Source organism: Squalius cephalus, assembly GCF_949319135.1.
Source record: "Squalius cephalus genome assembly, chromosome: 8".
Classification (NCBI taxonomy): Eukaryota; Metazoa; Chordata; class Actinopteri; order Cypriniformes; family Leuciscidae; genus Squalius; species Squalius cephalus.
The window spans coordinates 28253040-28272307 of NC_137129.1; the positions used below are offsets into that span (position 1 = coordinate 28253040).

A 19268-nucleotide genomic window follows, 5' to 3' on the forward strand; every position below is an offset into this window, starting at 1 on the left:
CTTGACATACTGTTAATTTTCGTAAATGGAAATCCATTAATCTGACAGTTTTTGCTCAATCGTTTTGCTCAAAGTCGCAAAAAATTGTTTCCTCTCTTCATGGTCTTTCATCAGCTCCTCTTGAAGACAACATTTAACAGTTGAATAATGCTCTTGTCTCTAATCTGGACTCTTTCGCTCCCTTAAAGTCACACAATGTCACTTTTGCTCGTACTGCCCCTTGGTATAATGACAAACTGCACTCAAAGAAGGCAGGTTGATATAAAATGGAGCGTAAGTGGCGTGACTCTGGCTTGGATGTATTTGATCAAGTTTGGAAAGACCGCTCGGGGGAATGCAATTGAGTCTACTAGAACAGCTTATTTTTCTCAGACTACTGATAATAATCAAAGCAATCCTAGGCATCTCTTTCAAACTATAAACAGACTCCTCAAAGTTAACATTGGCACCTCTCTGCCTGTTTAAAATCAGTTGTGTAATAATTTTCTTAATTTTTTTCAGTTCTAAAATGTACAATGTCCATACCCTAATTCATGCTACAACTGTTTCCTCTTCAACACCCTTGCCTAGTTTCTCTGGCACATCTTTTACTCATTTTTCTCAAATAAACTCTGAGTTGCTTACTAGGGAGGTATCACGTATGAAAGCCACCACTTGCATGCTTGATCCCCTCCCTACAAGCTTATTTAAATCTTTTTTTAACTCTTTGTGTCTGGCTGTTCCCAGCATTATTAATGACTCTTTGTGTGCTGGTGTTCTACCAGCAGCACTGAAAACTGCTGCTGTAACACCAGTTCCAAAAAAGCATAATATTGATTTGGACAATTTAAATAATTATCGCCCCATATCAAACCTTTCATTTCTGGCAAAAACTCTAGAACGAGTTGTGGCTTTACAGCTACACAATCATCATACTGTTAATAATATTTTTGAGCCCCTTCAGTCTGTTTTTTTTTTTTTTTTTTTGTAAACTCCATAGCACAGAGACAGCTTTGGTCAAGGTCTCCAATGATCTGTTATTAGCTTCAGATTCTGGTTCTCTCTCCTTATCCTTCTTGATCTTAGAGCGGCTTTTGATACTGTCAATCACAACGTCTAACTCAGCCAAAGTAAAAATGTCTTTGGTGTTTCTGAGACTGTTTTAACCTGGTTTAGATCTTATCTGTCTGATCGCTGCCAGCATGTTTTTATGAGTGGTTTCAGGTCTGGGCTTTGCTCTGTCACTTCTGGTGTCCCTCAGGGTTAAATTTTAGGCCCCTTGCTTTTTTAGCATTTATATATTTCCTCTTGGATTGCTCATAAGATCACTTGGGCTTAATTATCACTTTTATGCAGATTATACTCAGATTTATATTCACTCTAAGCATGGTCGAAAACTGGATGTTTATTTTCTCTCATTGTATTTCTGAGATAAAAATATGGATGACCCCAAAACTTTTTGTGTCTTAATAGTGATAAGACAGAGGTCTTGGTTATTGGCTCTCGCCATCAGCTTCGTAAAGCTGGTTCACTAATGTTAAACGTAGATGGCTAAAAAAAATTTGTAGGGATTTGATTCAAGTTTGTCTTTTGACCATTTACTGTTATGTAGCCTACATAATGTTCAATTTACTGTTAAGAATTTTTTCATCAATTGCATTGTGTGCAAAAGTCTGCTGCTAGGATCCTGACTGGAGTCAGAAGAAATTAACACAAATATCCAATACTGAAGTACTTGCAATGGCTGCCTAATGCTGGACAGTACAGCACTTTGTGCAATAATGAGTAATAACAACAAAAACAAAATCAAGAAAACACGACTGTTATTCTAAATAGCAATCAATGTATGCAATAAATGACTTGCAACTGAATTAACAAAACATTCATAAAATGTTAGCTCACCACTTATTAATCATTTATGAACGTAATGTTTTGTAAATGATTAATTCATCATTAACTAATAACTTATAAGTGACTATATAGTCTATGACTATAGTGACTATGAAGTGTTACCCCTTCAGTCAGTACAGTGATCAGAGTTCTCCTATGAAGAAGAATCGGCACAAATCGACGAATCTGTTTCCGTCCTGCATCCTGATGAAAAGCCTCACAGGAAAAGATCAGTAAGGCCTTGTTCCCAGATTGTAGAGATCTGCCATAACATTCAAATCGGGTTTCCCTATCTTAGCCATGGCTTCATGTAAAATAAGCTCCTACTTTTAGTGGCTGGATCATTTAGACACACAGTTATTCATTATATTTAATGAATCATCCAACAGACCACTCAAGACTGTAACAAGCAAAGGTCCAAGCAGGCTCTGAGAAGTCTGCTTTCCACTGATTATAATCAACATTTATTCCCGTGCTGACACTAGCCAGGTAACTTGTGAACCTCAGAGACATTCCAGTTGGGGAAAGTTCTCCACATACAAAAGCACAGGCCATAGGAAATACACAGAAGACCATAAAAGGACTTGACAACCCTTTCTTTGAATGAATATGAATATTTCCAGGACATTGTGTGTATTATTACTTTTTTGCATATTGTTTTTTGTATTTATACTGTTTTATGAATTGCCTTATGATAGAACTACTATGTAGAAGTTAAAAGGGGCACTATCTCAGTGACTCTCCCCTCTTCTTCTTCTTCTTCTTGATGTTCATGTTGAAAAGACTAAGAGGTCCGTTTTGACCTCAACGTTTTGACCCCACTTTGCCCCAGATCCGGCCTCAACACAACCGCCATGTTGTAACTTTCCTCTCTCATGACAATGACTGAGTCAGGCTAACATGGCATGATCTTAAGTAGTACCGAACCAAGTAAGAAAGACATTTTTCTGTGACCACGAAAAATATCCTTTCTAGATGATCAATACTGATTGTTTGCTGGATGAACAGGTTAATTGATTGTAATATTAATTCGGTAAAAATTTAGAATAATGGTTCGTCATTAATAAGTAACTATGCAGGAAGTAATGCAGGACTAGGACTACATTTACACTTCAGCTATTACTATTAACTTATATAGAAACAAGCATAACTAATCAGTAAGTCATATCCAATTTAGGAGATAGTTCCTTATTAGGTGATCAATAATTACTTAATGAGATTAATCTAGTCAAATCAAGTCAAGTCACCTTCATTTATATAGCACTTTTAACAATATGGATTGTTTCAAAAGCAGCTTTACAGAGATAATAGGAAATTACCATAACAGATTGTTTAGGCTTTACAACAGGGGTCCGTTCTTCGTACGTCGCTAACTCACTTAGCTGGATTTGATTGTTGGTGATTTGGCCTGATCTTGGATTGTTTGGTTCTTCAACGCTCATCCTGGACTTGCTGTCATAGCAACATGTGCGCAAACTTAAACCTGCTTGGGAGCAGGCTTATTTCATGTTAACAGGATTGCCATAGATCCCGGCTTCATAAGCGGAGCTGATACGGGAAGGCCAGCGCAGCGCGATAGTGCACTTTCTTTCTGAGATATATTTTTTTTTCTCGTGATTCGTGAAATTGTCGTTTTTTGTCGCTTTTATGTTTAAAAAACAGTTTTATTTTTATTTTTTTTTTATTTTTTTTTTGTGGCATTTCCAAGCCACTTAAGACCCAATGTTGTAAAGCAGGTTTTTTTTTTTTTTTTTTTTTTTTTTTTTTAGGCTATCATATTTTTTTATGAAGATCATACAATCATGACCATGCCAATTACAGATATGTCACTCAGGCTTCACTAACGTGATTGGTACCATAGACTATAGGCTACCATAGACTGCCACCAAGGCCTCAATGAAGGGGATTATGTGAACAGAAAGGGGGTTCACAATGTAAATGTGCAGCCCAGTTACTATTGTGATTCTTAATATTCCAGATTAGTAATATTATATCAAATAAAAAAAAGGCAGTTGACTAAAATCTTCCATATCACAAATGTGAAAGCAAAATGGCCAGGATCTGTGCATGACTTAAGAATTTTCAGAGATTCACATTTATGCACATTATTTGAAAGTGGTAAGGAAAGTTCCACAATTAAATATCAAGCTCACTGTATTACATACGCTTATCCCTTTATAGGGCACTCATTGAAATACTTGGAAATTCTAAATTTCAACCATAGAGTGTTATTGGAGGATATTATAAGACTTCTAAACATTTGTGAGTTTTTAAAAATATATATTTTTTTAGGTTGGAAATCAAGGGCAATGAAGTTACCATATATGGTTCCTCGCCAGTCTAGGGTAATGTTTTTCCCTTAAAAAGTGTATATATAAAAATATAATAAAAACACATAAACTTGTTACAAACATAAAAATATTTATTTAGTAACATTTTAAATTATTATTAGGAACATTTTAAATTAAATTATTATTAGGAACATTCATTAAATTAATGAATAGGGTATTCATTTATGGTTTGTGCTCCTAAGAACATCTAATATGATTCATATTTTATAAATGCACATTTGTGCATTTATAAATGTTATAAATAAATGTATACATTTATAAAAGATCTGTACTACTGATCTTTGGTATGGTCAAGTACTGGTGGTACCACTTATTTTAGCAGTAATAAGTCTCACAGTAAAAAAAAAAACACCAATACATGGCATTTAACTATGATAAAAACTGTTTCAAGGGCATAAAACTTACACATAAAGGGTAAATATATAATAAGAAGTGCAAAATATCATTATAAGTATTAAAAACTGTTATAAAGGTCATAAAACTGACCAAAACCACACATATTTCAACATCTATGGCAATATAAAATGTCTATAAATGTGTTACGTTTCCCACTGGATCACTTTATAATGTTATTCAAACCTGTGATAACATCCAATGCACTAGTAAATACTATTGTCCTACGTTATAATCATAGACTGTGGTTATAATGCATTATTTGTAGAAAAAATACCCTAGTACGGCTTTTCTATACGCATAGGGCGTATGTCTAAATATGGACATTCGCTAATCTTACCTGAACAGGGCGTATGATCAAATATGGTCTCACCATTTTTCATGCCACAAATGTCAATACTTTCAAGAAATCTATGCAAACAACACCTATCTCAACATGTTGCACAACTATTCAACCATAGAATGTGTGAGTTTCATCAACTCACAATTTTTTGTTTTGAAGTTATTAGCGCTGATGTGGGAGTAGGTAGTAGCGCATAACCTCACTTTCCAATATCCGGAACGACACTGAAGTTTGAAATGCTCCGCGCAACTTCTGATTGGTCAGATGCCATCATGTGACTATCAGTGACGTAGCCTGATCTTCGCTGATTGGCTAGGAGAAATCTATGCGCTCATATGACAACGCAAACAGGCAGGGGAGACTCAGTTTGAATGCGCGATTAAGTTACCAAATATGGTTCCTCGCCCGATAAAGGCAAGTGTGTTCGAAGAACCGAGTTAGCCAGATCATGATTCGCACGATGATATCATCTTGGATGTGTCATTTGATCTCGGATGTAATAAGCAACGTACGAAGAACGGGCCCCAGCTCTAGGATAAAGTTATTGTCCAGCTAAAGTTAGTTTTGAAATATTGAAATATTGATTCACTTCCATTGCGAAGATCATTAGTTATTAACTTAGTGGCCGCTAACACAACACCATCCACACAAACAGTGCCTGGTGTCTCGAGAACGCACTGCCTGAAATTGGTTCGAATGTGCAAACAATTATCTGTTATCTCTGTGCAAACCTCAAAACGCAAACCCGTGAAAACGCAGACGTCGCGCACATATGCGCATTTCGTGTTCAGTCCAAAGGTATGCGCATTTGAATATATATGTGCACAGGCGTGTAGTCCTTCTTTACAAATCAACCCTCAATAAACTATTTGTCTGGCCTTAAAAATGTATAATACAGAATTTTTTTGTTGCGTCTGCATAGCCACGTGAACCCGAACTATCCCGACAACATTTATCTGTACAGAGGTAAAGGGAAGGGAAGGAGGCCTTCACAGGGGATGGCTTGGTTTACACTTCAGGACTGTGTTGTCATCGTGTCCAGGCAAAGGTCCTTCATCAGATCTGGATACAGCCTGGATACGGCGGACTGCGGTAAACCTCAGATAAACAGAGAGACTAATATGAGCGTAGACGCCATCCTTCTTATGATGTAACAAGTACATCAGGATTTATGGGGAGTGTTCCCGGTTCTGGCTGACCTATTCAGAATTAGCCTCATTAATATCTATTAACTAACTGACAAATTATAAAGAACATTATCGTGTGTCTGAGATGTAATCAGTCATCATTTTAACTTTGAATATAGTCATAAAATACATCACCAATTACTCAAGTGTTACCTAGTCACTATGCAGGAAATACTTGTGATTTGGACCATTATTTTAAAGTGAAAAACATTTTTTCACTTTAAAATAATGGTCCAGATCATTAGTAGTTCTTGAAGATTACTCAGAACATGGTCATAAAATGCATCACTAAATACTCAAGTACCTAGTCACTCTTCAAGGACTACTAGTGATTTGGAGTATAATTTAACAATAGAAGTGCCAGAATTCCATAACTACTAGAACTGCCGCAAGCGCCGCTATATTCCAAACTCTATATCTTTAATGATAAATACCCAATTGAGAGATTAATGCATTTATTGTATTAATATGTCTTTAAAAAACAAAACAACACCAAACTGTACATTTAAACAAGTTTAATTATACATTTCTAAATAAATAATATCCGTAGATGTCCTGAACAAAATGACGGAGTAGCCCATATTTGTTTACACAGTTCGATCGCGTCCGCGTCCGCGCCCACCGACACACACACACACACACACACACACACACACACACACACCAACCATATTCCAGTATTGCAATCTTGACATTGCAGCCTGTTCATTATAGCCACAATAAAATATAATAATAAAATAGTCAACCTAACATATAAAAATTCCACTGCTCTGTTTGTAGCCTAGTAGCCTACAATTCGTACCATTTTGCGCATGTGAAGAGGATGATTTTTTCCGTCGATATTGGAACGTGAGTGAAGTACAAAGCCTATAATAAAGAAATAGTTTACCATCCAAATACATCGCAAATGTTGAAACATTTTGATTCTAATTAGAAAGTTACGTGAGCCTAACGCCGCTTACTTTCACTTTCGCTTATAACGCATTTCATTTTGGCTTGTTTATAGTTATTTTTTCATTCTTGTTCTGTTCTGAATATCATTACATTTAAATGATTTGTTGTTGAATATGTTTAGTGTATTTTTAACCACATTTTATTGTTGTGTATATTGGTATAGCCATAATAATACCGCGAAATTCCGTGCGGTCAATATGACCGTCTATGGCCGAAATAGGTAAATATGTTCATTTGTTTTTTTGCCTTATGTGTAATTTATATGAAAAACATTTTTAATGAAAATACAGACACTTTTAGGAAAAGTCAGGTACCAGCAGGATTGTATTTATTTTTTCAACAAAGTTATTGCAGATATAAAATTCAAAACGGTCAAAATGACCGCCATGGCCGTTCTAGTGTTAAAGTGAAAAAGATATTTTAAAATAATGGTCCAGTTGACTAGTAGTTCCTGCATAGTGACTAGGTAACACTTGAGTAATTAGTGACCACGTTGAGAGTAAAAAAAGACAATTGCTAACGTCTCAGACACGTTAATGTTGTGATTAGTAATTAATTAGTATTTCTTTATAATTTGTCAGAATTACCTGTTAGTTCTTAATGATGCCAATCTCATTAAGTAATTATTGATTACCTAATAAGGAACTATCTCAGTCCTAAGTTTGATATTACTTACTGATTAGTTAAGCTTGTTTACATATTAGTTAATAGTAGTAGCTGAAGTGTTAATGTAGTACTACTCATTTGTCCTGCATTACTTTCTGCATAGTTACTTATTAATGATGGACCATTATTCTAAAGTGTTACCATTAATTCTTCTACATCAAGTTATTTCTATTAACTGACCCACATATTTGTAAATTATTATTCATATTTGCCTTGAGCTAATTTGCTACCTTCTGTTGGTAATGATGAAGCTGAATAATAACCACTCTTGGTTTCTCTCCTGCCACTGACTTGGCCGTGAGTGTTCTATGTGCTCTGTCGATCTCTGGAGGAGTCAGGAAAATATCCTTACTAGATACATTCAACAATGATTGAGAGGAGGGCAGATAAGGAACCTCAATCAATTCTGGTAAGCCGACTATTCTAATGTTGTTCCGTCTGTGCGACTCGGGAACGGTGACTGTAGCCTAGCGTTACTTTACGACAAGGCCACACGTGTCTTCTCCAGAACAAGTAGACTCTTGTTACATTAGTGTTGGTTTTAAGTGAGGTAATCTTGTGACTATGGTCAGAGACAGTGGATTGAATCAGATATATCTTAACTTCCACTGATGAAATGGCAGCTTTAAAAGAGTCTATTAGCGAAACCGGTGGCCATTAAGTGAACTGCATTCATCAACTTATTGCACTTAATATACAAGAGACTGATCGTGATTGAAGGCCCCGATATAAGGCAAAGTTTGTTTTATTTCTTCACTTAAAAACCACATTAAATTCAGTGCCATTGTCTCCTAAAGCATCAGGTTTAGGATCCTTCTTATCTTGCTTTGACTATTTAGAAGTCATGGCAAAGACATAAAAATGCTTTGATATATTTCTGATCAAATTAGAATAAAATAAAAATGTAGGGTAGTCTGAAAATAAGCAAAAATTACACTTAAGGGGAGCAATTGACACACGTCTAACTCCATTTGCAAGTAAACTTTTTTTAATGTATTTATTTACTTAGCATCAAATACACAATATCAGCAAATTATAGCATGAAAAAAGTGTAAGAGAGAAAAAAAGATAAGATAATAAGATAATTTGTATAATTAAAAATGATTGCACAACAGCCCAGGAGGTGGTGACATGCATAACTCACCAATCGCCATTAAACAGAAAAAAAAGAAAAAATGAACTATGGCATGTTTCTTAATAGTGTCTGTTTCCATGATGACTGTGAAATCAGTGATCCATTGACAATGTCTTTATGTACTCACCATGCACACAACGATTCAGCTATGTCTATTAAACCTTTGACAAGAACGATCACAGTGGAACATTCAAATCTGCATTGGCGCTGCTGTTGACCCAGAGAGAGCAGTTACGTATGTACAAGTATGAAACAGCTTAACAAACAATATTTTCAACCACACAGTATCATTATTTCTGTGTTAGAATAATTTTAATTATCACAGTAGTTCTGGGATATAAGTTTATAGTTCGGATATAAACACTGAAGCACACCAGTTAGCGAACAGACTCCACTTTCGAGAGGGGGCTCTAGCCTGAGTGATGGAGTCAATCACCACTGGTGATAGCCTACTCAAGTCTTCCACATCCCATCCACAGGCCAGATGTGGAGATGCCAGAGGACCTCTGGACCGATTCCAAAGGAGGAGATGATGGGCGAGTCGCGACATTAATGTAAGCCGCCCTGGTAGTTTATGTATGCAACCATCGCCGTGTTGTTTGTCCGGACCAACACGTGCCTGTCTCAGCCGAAACCCCCACAGGGCAGAAATACTGTCAGCAAATGGGGCAGTTGTAGCCTAATGGTTAAAGAGTTGTACTTGTAACCCAAACATTGCGGGTTTGAGTCTCAGTACCGGAATATAACCTGATTATTACATTTTTAAATGGAATTTGATGGGAATGTCAATAGTCAATATTTTTCTTGACCCTTGTTTTACTGAGTTTGCTATGCATTCTGTGTTTGGGATTCTAAGTAAAGGATATAAATGTAACGCTTCCTTGAACACTTCCTGCAATAAATATATATTTCAGTAGCATATTTTTGGTGATAACCTTTTGGAACAGCCTTTGGAAACCTAGTAAAGAGATTCACTATGTCTCACTATGTTTGTGGTGCAATTACAATGAAACATCACTTTGCACAATCTGCATTGATTTTTTTTTTTTTTTTAAATGGTTATAATTATTATTTTTTTTTAATAGTATGGTTACTGACCTCCATTGGTGCCATGTGCGAGGTGGGGTGGCACAGTGATCTCTCTCCTCTCTAACACACACATGTCCTGCAAACCTTCATCCAGACCAGAGATCAACTTCCCTTGACCTAACGTGACACGCGGGGGTTCTGGGTAGTCATCTCTGCAGACAATTCATTAATAATGCTAACATTTCTAAAATAATAATAATAATAACTGTACACAACAATAACAACAACACAGTAAAACTAAAAAACAGGTAACACATTCAACTTGAATTATAAACAGACTTTCACTAATCCACAGAAAATACTTTGCAGTTTTCCCGAGATATAGATTTAGAGTTATATAAATATGAATAAATATAAATATGAATTATCAGGTTGATCATTCAGCCGTGGCCAAAAGTATTGGTAATGACATACATTCTAGGTAAATGTGCAGATCAGATGCATTTTAAATAATTACAAAAAGTTTCATTGGCCAACATAAGTTAACTTTACAACAAAATCCCCAAATTAACTGTTTATTGGCCAAAATGACCAACTAATATAATTTCACTAATCATATCACCAACACATGGGAAAGTGTGAACAAGTACTAGTCAGGTGAAATTAGAGGCAACCACTTGAAGTCGTGATCTTTTAATTTAAATTTTAATCATGATCCAAACAAAGATGCTACACATATGTAACATGAGCAATTATTTTTTATTTAATAATAATAATAATAATAATAATAATAATAGTAATAATAATACATTTTATTTATATTGCGCTTTTCTCAAACCCAAAGTGCTACAACAATAATAATGAAAACAGTAAAAAATATTTGAAAAACAAGATTACAAAGAATACAAACAAACAAGCCAAAAAAAAAAAAAGTCTTTATTATAGAAGCAGAATGGTCTCAATAATATTTAATGCAAAAGACAATGCACACATGCATAGCCAATTTCACATGCATGAAACCTAATTCACGTGCACAAAAAACAATTCACATGCATGAAAAAAAAATTTGTTTCCACTTGCAAATCATGTTTCACAGGCTTGCAATGCTTTTGTGAATTTCTGAATATATTGCAGATATTATATTTATCAGAGAGACCAGAATAAAGTGCATTGCAATAGTCAAGCCTAGACATAATAAAGGCGTGAACAAGCCTTTCTGCATCAGGCAAGTAGTGTTGTTTTTGGCGGCCTGTTTTAATTTTAGTTTTAGTCTAGTCTTTGTGTCAAGCTGTCCTTTTAGTTTTTATTAGTTTTAGTCATGTTCATACTCTTTTTAGTCTAGTCAAGTTTTAGTCGACGAAAACTGATGACATTTTAGTCTAGTTTTAGTCGACTAAAACTGATGACATTTTAGTCTAGTTTTAGTCAACGAAAACTGATGACATTTTAGTCTACTTTTAGTCAATGAAAATTGTATTTTAGTCTCTATTTAGATTTAACCCAGTCAATATAGTATTTCAAACAAGTTTATCTTATTATATTTAGGGCTGTGACAGTGGCAGTTTTTTTTTACCACCGCGGTGTTAATGGACCAACTACCGGCGGTGGTTGGGGGGTTGTTTAAAAAAATAAAAAATAAAAACTCGTTTTATATTTCCACACAAAGCCGCGTGATATAGGGCCTACCACTCTGCGCTTTGAGAGGGATGTGGGACACGAGCAGGAAAGAGACGATCTCTTTTCTGATATCTTTATGTTTTATACTTGATGTAAAATGGTCTGAAGAGCGAATTTTATCCTCCACAAGGGCGAGATATTTAGGCTATGTTTGAGATTGCGCTGCCAGAGAAAGTGAAACTAAAAATCACCCGTGCGTGTGAAACGCGCTTTACCACTAAACTTGACGCGCCTTACCATGTCTAATAACAAGCACAAACTGTTGAAAAGAATTTGACATGCAAGTACAAATGTTGGCTATCTGTCCTACAGCGTTTTTCTACTTTACCACAGTAAAGAATACGAATATAATAGGCCTAATTAAAAGCGAACCAATGAAGAAACGTTTATAATCCCTTTAGAAAATGGGTGAGACATGAGTGAAGATTTGGGAAAAGAAACAAGAGATTCCATGCAGGGATGAGTCACGATTCGCCGATAATTTTTAAGAAGTTCTGAGTCGGGATTGATACAGGAACTGCACTTGGTGACTGATTTCACTCTCAGAGTAACTGAAGTCATAGTGCTGGCTCTCAGCCAGACAGTGTCTACCATGGTGGTCCAGGAATGCCATTTCTGGCTAAACATTGCTGAGATGAGGGACACTGACAAAGTTCTCTTTCTTGACGGTCCCATCTCACAGGGTGGCCTCTACAGCGATACTGTTGAGGGCTTTGCCCTGCAGTTCTTGGCAGCCATCAAACACATCTTGCCCCAGCATGACTCTAGCACCAGCTTTAGTCTGCAGACGGCACGCATCCCATCTACTTGTCGCCGAGGGCAGCTCGCCTGCCACACCAGCTCCGCTGCAGCCCGAGTCCACAGCCCCGCCACAGCGTCGAGCCTCCCGCAGGAAAGTTGCACCGCCCGCTCATCAGGTGACAGCCAAGAACCTGAAGAAGGCCTTGAAGCGTCCCTGAGACGGGCAACCTAGGAAAGGCAGGGACTGCTCTGTTCCAGGGAGCGGTGTGCAGGCCACTTCTTCCGCCGTTGGAGGGCCAGGGAAAAAAAAGCGACACGAATTTCCATCTTTCCACCCGCCCGAGTGGCGACAGACACCACATTTTCAGAAAAAGAGCAATTTTCTCATTATCTTGGTTACACAGTTCACAGATTGAACTTTCTAGACACGAGTATCTCGCCTTCTCATGTTCAACCATGACTCACACAAATTCTCGCTCTGGCCAGTATGACATGCACAGCTTCCTCTCCCATCTCAGGCCAGTTGCAGTGGGGATACAAGGAGCAAGGTAGGTGTCTATATGCACCCAGAGTCACAAATTCAGGATACTAAGCCTTCTGACGTGGCAACCATTGGTACACTTTGCCGCCCTACCGCAGGTACGTCAGTAATGATTGTCCCATATGTACCACTCATCAAGAGTCTAGCCATATGATTGGCACTTCCCAACCCATCGCAATAGCACATCATGACAGTCAAACTTGTGATTCAGTTCGCCAGGCACCCACCCAGGTTCAGTTGCATCCTATTTATCTCTTTGGCAGAGAAAGATGCCCCTGTCCTGAGTGCAGAAATTGCAGTCCTCTTGGCGACGGATGCAGTAGAGCCGTACTGAAAAAAGGCGAGACCAATTCTAGACCTGGTTCTACATTGGTTCACGGCAATAGACCTGAAGAATACATACTTCGATGTCTCAATACTACCACAGCGTTTCTTTGGTTTGCTTTGGAGGGTCAGGCATATCAGTACAAGGCCCTCCCACTGTCCCCGTCACCTTGTGTCTTCATGAAAGTCGCAGAGGCTGCCTTTGTCCAATTGAAGGAAGATGGTATCCACATTCTCAATTATTTCGAAGACTGGTTGATTCTAGCTCACTCTCGAGATATACTGCATGCAAGCCGATTAGGGCTTCAGGTAAACTGGGAAAAGAACAAGCTCAGGATGGAGTTGGACTCAGTACATGGCAGCGTGTCTCATGAACGAATGCGTACAGTCGGGGCTGAACTGTCTGAAGACATTCAGGGGGAAGACAGTGGCTCCACTGAAGCAATTTCAGAGGCTCCTCAGGTAAGAGGCATCCTCCGCACTGGCTTCATACTCGAGTCCCAAGATGGGCATGGCGGCCCGGTACAAATTGCATGGTCATCACGCAGATCTATCACCGTACATTCATACATACATCTGTTTTTCTGGGGTACCCTGACAGCTATGGTCATAGGGGTCATTGAAATCAATAGTTTAAGGGACCATTTCTCAGTTAAAGCTTTACTTTACTGTGTTATATTAAAGTATACTCTCCTTGAGAGAAAGAACGTATTATCTTGATGTTTTGAGAATACTCTCCTGTTTATAGTTAGAGCCTGGCCAAATCCAACCTTGAATAAGCTGTGTGTCAGTGTGTGTGTTAGTCTTTTTGGTTACAGGTTAAGGAACCACTTGCATTATTGGAGATTGACTGAGTTGTTGTTCGAGACAGGCTGGTTTAGAATATTGCCAAAAAGAATTCTGGTGGTGGTTTGGAAAGTGAGAAATGCATCGGTAAAACTTTAAAGACAGTTTAAAGACTTCTTAATGTGTGCTTTAAGCAAAGAATTTCATCATTGTGTGTCTGATGCCAGCAGCCAATCACAGCTCTGGAATAGAGAAGGGCCAAATTGCAATCTTCTCCTCATTGGAAAGGGATAAAAGTACCCTTCCAGCAGACACCTTTCTGAGTCCCAGCCTGCAAGGGTGAGACTGTAACAGATCAACCACATTTTGGGTCTCAGTCCTGTATGAGGAGAGACATTAACAGATACACTACAACATTATGAGTATATGGCCTGTTACAGGGAAGGAAGCAACAGATACAAGATCAGATTCTCAGGCTTGCGAAGGTGAGACAGAAACAAATCAACCAAGTTCTGAGTCTACCATCAGGTGAGACATAACAGATACACCGTTCTGAGACTCCGGTTCGTCCAGAGACAAAAACAGATTGACTAAGTTCTGAGTATCTGGCACAGACACTTCAAGGTTAACATCTTAAGCTTCACAAGGACTGAAGCATTCTTTGTTGATATTAGTTCAAAGTTTTAATGTAAAGGATTGTACCCAGATAGCATGGTGACATTGATACAATGTTTAGTTTTGATCCAAACCATCATTTTGGATCAGCATTGACATTTTGATGAAAGCCAACAGCACACATGGTTGGAGACAGTGACATTGAACTAACAGTGATTTGTAGTTGAGCACAAGATCATTCAGGCATGTATCTCTGCAGAACACTAGTGGGTGTTACTCAATCAGTGGGGCGTTTTCACTTTGATTTCAGCAAGTCTGTTGAAAAATGGTTGAAAAACATTTAAAGCTTGTTCGACTTCATACAGCGCTGCGCAGACCGATCGGTGGCTGACTTAAAGCAGTGCATGCCGGTTAGAAATTATGTCCGACTTAATACAGTGCAGATGCCACGTGACTGTGACGTATGCCATCAAAGTACCGCGAGAGCGATTCATGAGCAGCCGACTGATTCATTCTGTGCAGCTTCTCCAGAGCGGCTGCACGAGCTCTGATGACGACACAACTATTCCGCGATTGGCTGAATCCAACAATTGACAACGATGACAACGATCAAGTGTGTTTTGTGTTTATTCGAATACCTTCAGTTCCACTAATGGTCACAAATCTGTTTTTTATAAGAGTAAAATCTCTTTTCATGTAATCACGATGTTATATTGTGTCATGTTTATCAAAATAAAACTGATAAAAAAAAAACAACTCAGACCCCACTACATTTTATTTAAACAGTATAGGCTTATGTTCAACTTTATTCTTGTACAAACAGACACTGTATTTAGCAGTACAAAGTATTAAATGGAAACATATCTGAAACGTCTGTGTATTTGACAAATATTGCAATTATTTCACTTCAGCTGTGATTAAGTATGCAAACGCAGCGTGAGAGTCACTACGGGAATCAGAAAGCGACTTTATTGTACTTTCTGATTCATGTAGTGACTCTCGCTTTGTGTTTGCATTCTTTATCACTTCACGTCTCCGTTTTCAGCTCCTCCCCGCCTGTACACGGCATCTCTCGCAGATTGGTTTGTAACACAAAGTTGAGATGTTGTTGCGCGGAGAGAAGAACAATAAGTGGTGTCGGAGGAAAATATGTGCGAGAGACGAGAGATGGCGTATTTTCCCCGGGTTTAATAAAATGACTTAAAACGCCATGCTCATCCGCATACATGGGGATTGAGTGAGAAAAAGCATACTAATAATCATTCAACTCCGGTCACAAATAGAAAGGGAAAAAAAAGAAAGTGTACAAAAGTCGGTAGAGCGGTTATCTCTTCTCCTCACATCTATTACAGATTCACTCTTCTCATTATACCTTGAAAAGTGCAGGAGACATGAACATGAGCAAGAATGTTACACTGCAAACATAGCCCATGACTGCATCCATCAGTGCTTGCAGAGCACATTGCTCCTTTTAGTAGGAGTGAAGGCAAATGAAGATGGACAATAAAAAAAGAGAAGCACCCTCCTAATAACGGTGACAATGGCTATGTTTACATACACGACTTTTGTTTCAATCGGACTGAATTCATTCCGATTGATGAATCTGAATGTAGTCCATACATGAACGCTAAACGTGATCGGGTTGATGTGCGCGTTTATAAGTCACAAGCTTCAAATCGGAATAGATTTTTTGACATGCGCACACTGCATGAATATACAGAATTTCTCACTGTTTGCACATACAAACTATTCTCTTACATTGGTTCTTTATTTGTTTTAAACAGCAAACTTAATATTTATCCATTTCTGCTCATAATTGGAGACAATGAGCATTTGAACCGTTGTGCCGTGCTTTATATTTATCACGCCGTAATGCCCCTCCCCACGCCCAAAACCAGTCGTCTGTGGATGAGAATCCAAAACAAGGACTGGTGGGATGTTGTCCTGCTCCACTTCACAGACGCTGAGTAAAAGCAGAATTTTAGGATGAAGGGACACTCATTTATCTGACACTTTACTCAACAGGAAGAACAGCTCGTTCAAGCGCGTCATCATTAAGCTACTTCAACGTCATTGCACATGCGCAGTCCTTTAAGTTTCGGTTTTCAATCCGATCAAGTGTTTACATGTCCTCTCGATCTGATTAGAAAAGGAATAAATCACCCCTTTCAATCTGATCGAAATTTTTGGAACATTCGGAACAAGCTCAATCGGATCGATTAAGGTGTTTACATGAAGGCTTTTCAGTCAATCGGTCAAACGGACATGGTTGCGTGTAAACATAGCCACTGATTATTGTTGTCAACAGCATAATCACCTGACCTACAGTAGGACTTGATGATATCCTGTGCCTTATCACTGCTTAATCAGGTAATCATTCATATTCCTGAATCTATATTAAATTTGAGAAATGATAAACTGATGATTTTCATTCAGTTTAGCTTGTTTTCACTGAAACACAATCACAAAAAACATCTTGTGTTTATTGAGAAAGTGACTGACATGGCTATTTTGTGAGATTTAAAGAGATTAATGTCTAAGGTGAATCTGCTTCAAAGGGATAGTTCAGCTCAAAATGAAAATTATGTCATCATTTATTCACCCTCAAATTGTCCCTAACCTGTATAAATTTCTTTCTTCTGCTGCTGCTGCTGCAAAAAAGAAGATAGAGTGAATAATGTTGGTAACCAGACAGTTGATGGTAGCCATTGATTGCAGCCATGTTATTTTTTTCCTACTATGGAAATCAATGTCGCCGGGGGGCTGTGCAAGCCAGCATAGTCCCCTGCCGGTCCCAAGCCTGGGTAAAGACAGAGGGTTGGGCGTCAGGAAGAGCATCCGGCCCATAAAAACCTATGCCACATAGAAATCATGCCAGATTTTCGACAACAACCAGACCATGCTAGGGCGTTCCCCATGTTAAGCGACGGGCAGCGGCAAAATGGCCTTGACGCTGTGAGAAGAAAGCGAGCGAGGCAGACAACACTGAGAGTGGCAACCTTGAATATCGGGACGCTCACTGGAAAGAGCAGAGAGATAGCAGATATGATGCAGAGGAGGAACATCGATATCCTCTGCCTTCAAGAGACGAAATGGAAAGGAGGGAAGTCAGGAGGAAAAGCGATTAATCTAGGAGAAGGGTACAAATTGTACTACAGCGGAGGGCTAAAACCACGGAATGGCGTGGGAATATGCTTGAGTGAGGAATGGCAGGATAAAGTGATAGAAACAACCAGGAAATCAGACAGAATAATGGCAATGAGGCTGGTAATACAGGACAAGACGTATAATATAGTAACATCGTATGCACCACAACAGGGCTGTGAGGAAGAAGAGAAACAGAGATTCTGGAACCAACTGGCACAGGCTATCAACAACATCCCACACACAGAAGAACTAATCCTGGCAGGTGACCTAAATGGACATGTCGGCACAGATAGAGAGGAGTATGTAAGATGGCATGGAGGAAAGACAAGAGGGAAGAGAAATGAAGAGGGAAAGACAATATTGGACTTTATGAGAACAACAGATCTTGCATTAGTGAACACCTTCTTCGTCCATGGAGAAGAGCAGACCTACACATTCAAGAGCGGACCAAATCAAACCGTGATTGACTACATCACTGTGAGAAGAGAAAACCTGAGCACCATTAAAAACTGCAAAGTGATACCCGGGGAGCCAATAGCACCACAACACCGACTGCTAGTCATGGACATGTATGTACAGCAGAGAAAAAGCAAAAGAAGGAAAAGAACAAAGAAAACGAACTGGTGGAAACTAAAGACAGAGAAGGGCGGCGAACTGATAGGGAAGTTATCGAAGATGTTAGAGGAGAAGATGACCGGTGGCGACATGAGATGGGAGGATACGTATCCCAAGGTAATGGAAATGGCAAAGGAGGTACTTGGAGAGAGCCGAGGAGGGCAGTATCTGGAGAAAGAGTCATGGTGGTGGAATGTAGAGGTACAAGTAGCTGTAAAAAACAAAAAGGAAGCATTCAAGCTGTGGAAAAGAACTAGAGATGAGCATGATAGGGAGGAGTATACCAATCTGAATAAGATATCAAAATCAGAAGTAGCTAAGGCAAAAGACAAAGCATACGAACAGCTTTATAGAGATATGGAAAAGAACGGGCCGAAGAAGATCTACAAACTGGCAAAGACTAGACAGAGGAGGGCAAAGGATATTGATCGGCTAAACTTAGTTAAGGATAAGGAGGGAAAATTCATTTGTGAAGATGTCAAGATCAAGGAGAGATGGAGAGAGTATTTCAACACCCTACTGAATACAAAGAACAACAGAAAAGAACTGTCACAGACAAATCCTGTTCAAGGACCGATCGAGAACATCACAGACGCAGAGGTTAGGTTACAACTAGAAAAGATGGCAACTAACAAGGCACGAGGACCAGATGAACTCCCGATAGAGCTAGTAAAAATGCTGAAAGAAACAGGGATTAAATGGATGACATCTTGTTTGAGGGAATTTGGAAAGGCAGGCATACCATCTGAATGGAGGAAAAGCAAGATCACACCCATATACAAGGAGAAAGGAGACCCCCTAAACTGTGGAAACTACAGAGGAATTAAGCTTCTTAGCCACTCTCTCAAGCTATGGGAGAGGGTGATAGAAGCAAGAATAAGATGTGTAGTCCAGA

At 38.6% G+C, this 19268-nt stretch overlaps 1 protein-coding gene across 2 annotated transcripts in view; it reads right to left on the reverse strand.

Moving 5' to 3' along the window:
* fkbp10a (FKBP prolyl isomerase 10a) overlaps positions 1-19268 on the reverse strand; it is a 400035-nt gene that overhangs the window by 127020 nt on the left and 253747 nt on the right. For both annotated transcript variants that reach the window (XM_079878975.1, XM_079878976.1), the window contains exon 8: positions 9997-10139. In XM_079878975.1, the coding sequence (XP_079735101.1) occupies positions 9997-10139 (143 nt within the window). The remainder of the gene's footprint in view (positions 1-9996; positions 10140-19268) is intronic.